Source organism: Macrobrachium nipponense, chromosome 16 (genome assembly GCF_015104395.2).
Source record: "Macrobrachium nipponense isolate FS-2020 chromosome 16, ASM1510439v2, whole genome shotgun sequence".
NCBI lineage: Eukaryota > Metazoa > Arthropoda > Malacostraca > Decapoda > Palaemonidae > Macrobrachium > Macrobrachium nipponense.
Genome location: NC_087209.1, coordinates 46,329,516 through 46,338,439, shown reverse-complemented (window position 1 = coordinate 46,338,439; position 8,924 = coordinate 46,329,516). Strand labels below are relative to the sequence as shown.

The 8,924-nt window shown below is 35.8% G+C and overlaps 1 protein-coding gene across 1 annotated transcript; it reads right to left on the bottom strand.

Moving 5' to 3' along the window:
• Positions 1–1,351: 1,351 nt before the first annotated feature.
• Positions 1,352–1,873, bottom strand: LOC135195318 (uncharacterized). The gene has a single exon (XM_064221581.1). The coding sequence runs from the start codon at positions 1,871–1,873 to the stop codon at positions 1,352–1,354; it is 522 nt and encodes a 173-aa protein (XP_064077651.1).
• Between the last annotated feature and the right edge of the window lie 7,051 nt (positions 1,874–8,924).

Genomic DNA, 8,924 nt, shown 5'->3' with positions numbered 1-8,924 from the left:
TTCTAAGGTATTGGAAATTCCTTTAGGTTAATAAAAGTAGAATATCAAATATTTCCCTATTTTTCAATGTGAACGGAAATTAAAATTCTTGAGAAAAGTAACACGTAAACTGCTGGACATGACTACGTGGGATGTACTAGAAGCATGAAACGTTGGTTAAAAATCATAAAGAAGAACTGGTTAGAAGAATATTTACAAAGAATGCATCTACGTTTTATTGATATGTATAACCCATTAAATTTCAAATTTTCATATTGTGGGTAATATCCTCATTTAAACTAACGATAATTATGGTTAAATGTAACTCTTTAATAGTTCATCATCATTTAAATATCATAAAGGAAAACATGTGTAATAAAGATTCATTCATTTATAGTAACATTAAAATAATGCAACAACGAATCAGGTATATCTCTTGTAAAAGGAGTATCGGCATCTTATCCGAGACATATTTCGAGAAAAGAAAATAATAATGATCAAGCGCTCACGATTTGGAGAATCCGCCGAAAAGATAGCCCGATCAGGACCAATTTAGCTTCACATGTGACGTCATAGATTGATGACGTCAGCTGCAGGAGTTGGCTTATCTGATGACGTTGCACCTGCTTCGCAGGAGTGACGACGGACTACAAGGGCTTTGGGTGGTTGAGACGAGTTTTTCAGGTCTTATCAAGTTGAGTATCTGAGGTACATGGTGCTCGTTAGTTAACGAAACTTTTTTTTTTAAACTTAACGGTCAGCAGCTGCTGTTGTACAGATTATATGACGTGACGAGGTACCTTTATTTTTTGTGATGTGATGAGGAATGATCTCTTCACTTCTTATAAACGATTGTAAGTTCTTCACATCGTTTCTTCATATATGATCATAGGAGGGTTACAGATACATATTGGTAAAATTAAAAGCTTTATTTATTAAATAGCATGTTGTATTACACATTAAAATTGACAGTAGACAATGTATGTAAATATTGATGGTGAGCATGAGGATTAGTTTCAGTCATACCATCTGGAGGTAGTCTTATTTCTAAATCAATAAACATATCAACCTGAGTAGAAAAATGAAACTTAAGATATTTGCCATCAGACCCTTTTACAGGTTTTGGTCTAACAATGAGAGAATTGTACTGATGAGGAGTATTATGAAAATATTGAATTCCTAAACGAGGTTTACCATAATCTAAATTTCCACCACGAATTGGCATAAGATTGTGAGCAGTTATTTGATTGCTAAAGGTATACCACCGGTCTGCATCTTGGTAGATGGTATTTGCTTTTCTTTCACCAACGTGATATTGCTCCATTGTTCCTAAATTTCTTGCAGAGTATTCGTATTCTTTTCCCTCACCAAACTATTGTATCTGGGGATTCCACAGCCAATCTTTTAACGCAAAAGTACTTTCATCTTTCGATTGACAAGAAGCGTAAGTGCAATTTGAGTGTTTGTATATTTCCAAGTACGGCGTTGTATTCATGGTGAGCGTTTCTACAGCTGTTCCTGACTGCACTGTAAGGGCTTGCTGCAAAGGAATAAGAGAATGCATCACTATGCCTGCTTTGTGGATTTTTAAGCCGAAATTTTCTGCAATGGTGTCCACTTTATCCCACCTTACAGTTTTACCGGGCGTTCCATCAGTTCCTTTGATTGCGTAGGTAAAGAATTCAAGCCAGTTGTGTGGAATGTGGTAGTTTAGTGTCCCGTCTTCTGTGTGCGTGAATTCCCAGTAGCGACGCTGTCGAATGGTCATATGTATCATTTCAGGATCTTTGAGTTTGATGCACCTATGGATGAAGTCTCCATCTACTGCTCCGTCTCCATCGTAGTCTTCTTCTTCCTTCCCCCTTCTCCTCTTTTTCGGTATTGCTTCACTCATATTTCTTAATTGGGCCACTGTGTCTTGTATTTTTCAAACAGTAGCAAGAAGTCTGAAGAAGTGATCCTTCCTGGTGGAGGGTAGAGACCAAACTGATTAGAATGTTTGTCTGAGAACCCTTTTATTTCTTTTCTTAGGATGAATGTCTTGGTTCTGGAGTACAGGGCATCTCCATCAGCCGGTGGTACCCAATAATTAATTTGCTTATTTGTAGAGATGAAGATTGGTATCCTCTGCAGCAATTCAGGGTCTGAGTGTTTCACATTGACTTCAAAGTCCGCTCCTTCTAACAGTAACTTGTTGTCATCTAAAGTTTGTTCAGAAATTCTTGGTTTTTCGAATAATGTATACGACTTATTTAGAAGATTTTAGAAGTGGAACTGGTTTTGGTCGCCACATCTTATCACGATGCCCGTATTCAATTTTCCAATGAGACAGTTGAGCGTTAGAGATTTGCTAGTCCCCGATGGTCCTTGGAGAATAAGGGTATTTATTTCATTTAACTTTTCTTCAGCTATAATCTTCGTCTTCGTCCATGCCAAGAATTCGGCGATGCAGATTTTATTTTCTGTGAATATGTACTCGAGCCACTCCACATGTTTTGCATCGCCTGGCGTCGTTGAAGCCTTATCCAATATAAATTCAAAGGGTTTACCTTTGTATAAGTTTCGCTTCTGGGTGTTGTTGAAGACCATGATTGCCTTGAGCTTTTCTTTATACGAACTTCTCTCTCTCTCTCTCTCTCTCTCTCTCTCTCTCTCTCTCTCTCTCTCTCTCTCTCTCTCTCTCTCTCTCTCTCTCTATAATTGAGTATGGATGAAGCATGAGAACTTTAACAAGTTGTCTTATGACTTACATTATTTTAATAAAAATGAAAGGAATTGTATAATGAAGAGACCAAATATTCAGTTGGTTCCGTTGTTATCATCATAGAATAATACATATATCTTACCTTACGAGGACTTCCACCAGATTAATAGAATCTATGTTTGAATAAAGTTGTTTTCCCCCAGAGCATTACTAATTGATAGTAATTGGATGTAATTTGGCTGGAAGGCAATCTTCGTAAGTGATGATGCAGTATCTAATTACTGACGTATAATGACGCTTGCACTTTATGAGTTCCGGGAAAAATAGCATGCTGTGATAAGTTCATTATGCAGAAGGTATGCATTATCTTGGTCCATGTTGTACCATCTGTAACTGGAAAAAAAATAGTTAACCAAATTTGTGCTTGACTAATAAACTATGCAAAGGAGGCAAATCGAAGTGACAGATGAAAATAAGACCTGGGTAATAGGAGTGAAAATTCATAATACAAATTAGATTTATAAAATAAAATCTGGATTTTTTTTTAGATAAATCCCTTTTCTATCATGGTCCATCTAATATTTTTCGTCTGAGGGATAGTTATTTCCCTAGCAGGTGTGATACCAATTGATGAAACAGCACCTGTTTTCAATAGGGATACGATATACTACCTCATAACTCGCTTACAGTAAGAAAATGAAAGCTAGTATTGCTCAGGAATATACATACATATGTAAGTGATTACATAATAAAAATATGGAATGTTATTCCATATATATAAAAGACTAAAACTAAAGAGGTCAACCAGATTGCTTGCAGGAATGTGATCAGACTAGAGACGCTAAGATGACATATACAATAAAGTAGGCTAAGGTGACGTGCCGTCACCTGTGGTCATTCATTTGTTTTGAAACATTAGTCCAAGCTCCTTGTTTGAGACAACTACCGCGACCTATAATTCAAACGGCCTACGTGATCTGTAGTGTGTCTGATTTGTATGTATGTTCATATGTTCGAGCTACTGTCTGCTTCCTTTATGACTTGTAACCGAGATGGTAGTCGGAACAGAGTGGAATTAGCCATCATCGTTGGCAGAAGCGATCAAGCCATCGTCATTAGAAGACCTGTACAAATTTCCTCTGAACTTCATCATGTAATCTCAGAGAATATAAGTATTTTTTTATACTTTGTGCTTTCTACTAGAACCTCACATCATTGCCGAATCATCATGAGTTTAACACATCGTCGTCATAACCAAAGAAGATAATACCGACTTTGTAAGTGATCTACAAACCCCAAGACACTCCAATGAGTATGGAAGTGCATAACCAACCGACCTAGCGTAAGATTATCGCAAGTCTAACATTACCTCATAGGGCGCCTTATTATACAAGGCAACAGCCCTAATATTGGTGGCAGACTACTACAACGTCTTCCGAAGAAAAACCAGAATAATGAATAATGTATCATATCAGAAGTCAACGACGACGAAAGCAAGAGATTCTTCAAGCAACCTACTATCATCGTTTACTGAGCGACTTCAGAAAACAACAAGAACTCTTCAACGTCTTCCGAAGAATAACGAATAATGTATCATCAGAAGTCAACGACGACGAAAGCAACAGATTCTTCAAGCAACTTAGTATCATTTGTTTAGTGAGCGACTTCAGAAAACAACAAGAACTCTCCAACGTCTTCTGAAGAATAACGAATAATGTATCATATCAGAAGTCAACGACGACGAAAGCAAGATATTCTTCAAGCAACTTAGTATCATCGTTTAGTGAGCGTTTCCGGCACTTCAAGAAACAAACCGAACGAGTCTTCAGCATCGGATCGTCAAGGACTCGAATCATCCAAACGACGCGCACGGGGGAAACTCAAGCTAAACCAGGTCATCCGCTAAACAGAAGGAGGGCCAAGGCCGTGTGTCGTTATCGGAACACTGTGACTTCCCACAAAAGCAAGCTAAGTACAATCTTTTTATTCATTTGGAGTAACTTTGAGCGTTTCCTTTGCAGGTCAAATTTCGTTATTCCTGTGGCTGAAGTTACGAGACATTCTTAATCTTACTTTTTTACAGAAATTATCTACATCATTGGGATGTCGCTACTGCGAGTTTTTATCTTTGAGTTTCTGTTTCCAGAAGTTCTCCTGAAATATCATAATCATATACTGTGTTAATTTTATCATTTTGGGTGATTATTAATCCTTTACGTAACAAATCATATTAAACAGTGAATATGTGTTTACGCAGAGGACGTCTGTATTTATACAGATGCATGGATAGGGTCGTTAGGCACCGTAGTGATTAGAAAACACACAAAAACAAGTGGAACACCCGTACAAATCTGGATAAATTAGAGGTAACACTATTTTGGGTCAAACAATAAAAGCTCCTTTGCAAAGTCCCGATCGCAGTTTCAGCTTTTAGTTATGCGTAAAAAATCGAATCCCTATGACTCAACTTAACTTTTAAAATATGGCTGGATTGCAAGGAATAACATGTCTATAAAAAACTTTCATTACGCTAAATGCGCTGACCAGGATGCCATTTTTGTCAGCTATTTCAAATTTTAGCAAAGAATGAAGTAAACAACAGCAAGTACAAACAGTTAATATTGAATGCAGTAGAGATAACTTGTCTTAATAGTAATCGCTCAATTCCTAATAGTTCATCATTCATACGTTCGTTGCTCTATACGTAACCAACAACAGAATGCTAAAAACACACAATACGTTGCCGATGGTAAACAGTAGCCCTAAATATCAGAATCAAACAAATCGTGCTTAAGCAAACTCGGTTACTGTGTCATCTAGTCAGACGGTCAGGGTCAGTCAAATCTGCCGAAGTGTTCAAAGCATAGCACATTCCACATAAGCGACTTCAGCGGAGAGGGAGAGCGATGTTGGAAAAATTAAAAAGGAATTTTCCTATGCATCACACAACCGTATCAAGTAATCAGAGCAAGTTCTCGTTTTTTTAATACATAAGTTATTATAAGTAGTGGTGGATTAAGCCCGACTGTACACACCGTAAAAATTAGAATATCTTGTTTTTATGCCTTTAGCCCACGTAATATCCTGTATTTACGGACTCACCGTCTGTTTTTCGAACTTCCCTAATGAGAAGTCCGGATAAGCGAGCGCTTACAGATACCTCTATAGTTAAAAAAAACATTATCTTACGTCCCGCCAAATAAGGCGTGTTTATCAAAGGAAAATTCTATAAACCTTCAAACATATTAAAATCCGTTTTAAACAAAAAGAGACAGTTAATCACTGTTTTACTGGCCTACAATGCTTACAGATATAAAAAGCACATAACTAATTGTAACAACGTGTCATGAAAACAAGGGATACACTAAGACACCTGTCAGTTTTAGGGGACCTATCCTGTGCCAAATCAATCCTTGAAAGAATATACGTAGAATTATTAACAGAATTACGAGTCTGACAGAGGAAATAAACACTTCTAGTGTTAATAGTTTCCTTGACACGTTATATAGAATTAATAGCACTAAAAACAAACACCGACAATTGAGTGCGCTCGGAATATTATGATGCTAAATCAGTAAACATGGAAATTCAACGCATAATAATAATCTGACTCGGGTGGTGTAAAATCAATAATAATCTCCTAACGCGTTGTGTGAATTCCGTTCCATTAAGAAAACAATATTATATTTTATCACCCAGAGTTAATAGGTTTGGTAGAAACGGATAAATAAAAAAGTGTCATGTCTTACGAGTTACAACTCGTGATATTGGATCCGAACTGGATTATAGTGGTTCTCGCGGTTTTTAAATACCTTTATCATTCATTATCTTAGTATCTATAGAATTGATACCGCAAGTAGCCTTATACAGTACGCCGCTAGAACACTTTTCCACATATTCAAGCCAACAATTAATTTATCAAATATATATAAATAAATAAATAAAAAATAAAATAAAATAAATATGGATACAAGTGGAGTCGATATAATACACTCCGTAAGAAGTCGGAAGGGTTACAAATTATAACAAAAAGGAATCACGATAAAATCAATAAGCAAAAACGTAACCATAGGTTAATTAGATATCCAAATATATATGCGTAAAGATTTGAACTCAAACTTAACGCTAAAAGTTCAAACACATATCAAAACCTACTGACATATTGTCTGTCCCGGTGATTTATATTCGTAGTCAATGAAAAAAAAAAATAAATAAATAAATAAAATAAAATAAATTAAAAGAGATTTTAAAGTCAGGAAGTCTAGAAGTGAAAATGTATATCTAGCGAATAATCTTATATAGGGCAAATAGTATATATAAAATTTGTATGGAAACCCTTTTCATTAGTTTGAATAAGGAATATCTAATTTAACATAATTACATTTATATACAATCATGCATATTTCCAACATGAAACTAATATATTGTTCAATTTTAGTCGTTTTTTTCAAACATTCTTACCATGTGGATGGAGTATTAAAACAAAAAAATATCATTTGAAAGAACTAAAGTCGTATTTATTACAGCAAGTAATGTAACGCATGAGCTGGCTGAGAGCAATGTCCGGCCAGGTGATGAGGTCATCAGTCTAGAAGGTGCATGGCGCGTTTGCCCATTCATCATCTGTGTGTGTCGTCTCTCGCTTGCAAAGCAGGTTGACTGGAGAGAGGAATGCTTAGCTCATGACTTCACATGTCGGTTCATGGGTCACGATGGACATGACATAGCCATAACCTATTCTTATCCGTGTGTGCAATGCAACTTTAGTTAAGGACTTGCAATCGTTTTAAAATCAATTAACAAAATAAGCAAATAGTATTTCTATAACAATCAAAATGAATTAATTTTTTCTGAACCTCTTAGACAATTAGAGTCAATAAATCAGCTTATGATATTGGTAAACGGACATTTAGAAGTATCAGGTCATGGATATGAAAAATTTTCGAGAAAAACCCAGTTGATATAGAAATTAGTTACATAGTGGGTTCTTTCGTTGCATCTCCTGCCTATAAAGGGGCCGGCCGGCTAATGCCCTTTTTTAAGGACAGGACTTTGATATTCATACCACTTAATAAGGTGACTTGGGATATCTCCAAACCGTATATGATTTTCGCCTCTGACCTTAGGTTTTGTGACGCCAGGGCGATTTATCCCCGAAAATAACCATTTTTCAAATTCTATCTCCTCCCTTGATATTTAATATTAAGACCTGGGATTACTACCATATATAGACCTGATGTAGACCTCCAATCGAATGGAGAGTTTTTTTTTCTAAAAGTCATTTTTTTGCTAGCTATGAATTTTTCAATATGGTAAAAAAATAAACCCTATAAATCAGGGATGAAAAATTAATAAAAAAAAAATACGAAACAAAAATTGGAAAAAAGGGCTCTATTTGATTGTTCTATAATGTCTTTCTGAGTTATATACCAAATTCCAATGTTATAGCTTTAAAACTAAGTGAGAAGATAGATTTTGAAGGTCAATAAGTATAGTTTTGAGATACGGGCGTTCAAAGTTTTCCTTCGTATTTCTATAAAGACAATGTTTATAAATAATGATTATTATGAATGTATATTTCTTTTTTGTGTATTAATAAACCAAAACTATTTTATTTATCATAATTCAATCATAAATGATGATCCCTTTGCTCATATATCGCAGCCTGGGGCACTGCTTGAGGCAAGATGGGGCACTCCTTCCTACGCAATTCTCTCTCTCCCCTTCACTAACTCGGCTTATTACAGCGAATTTTCTTCTTCTGTATGTTAGTGAGATGTTTTCCTTGTATTTCTCTTTGGCATGATGAAATTCTTGCCCGAAACAAAGATAAACAAACGTAAATGCAGAAAATGTCAATAGTGAAACTCGAAGTACTCTTTTTTTAACAAAGACAATTTAATAAATCATGATTATTATAAATTTCATATTCCATTTTGGTATCACCAAAACTTTGTTATTTATCATAAATGAAGATCTCTTTGCTCAAAGATCGTAGCCTTGGGGCACAGTGTGAAGTGTGCTGTCAAGCAAGACGGGGGGCGTTACTAGCAAACCCTTACTTCGCAACCCTCCCCTCTCTCTTCCCTAACTACGCAAATATTATGATATCTGTATATACTTGAGCGATTTTCTTCGTCTGTATGTTAGCGAGATGTTTTCCTTGTCTTTTCCTCATTGGCATGATGAAATTCTTGCCGAAACATACATAAACATACGTAAAAGCAGGCGAATGTCAGAG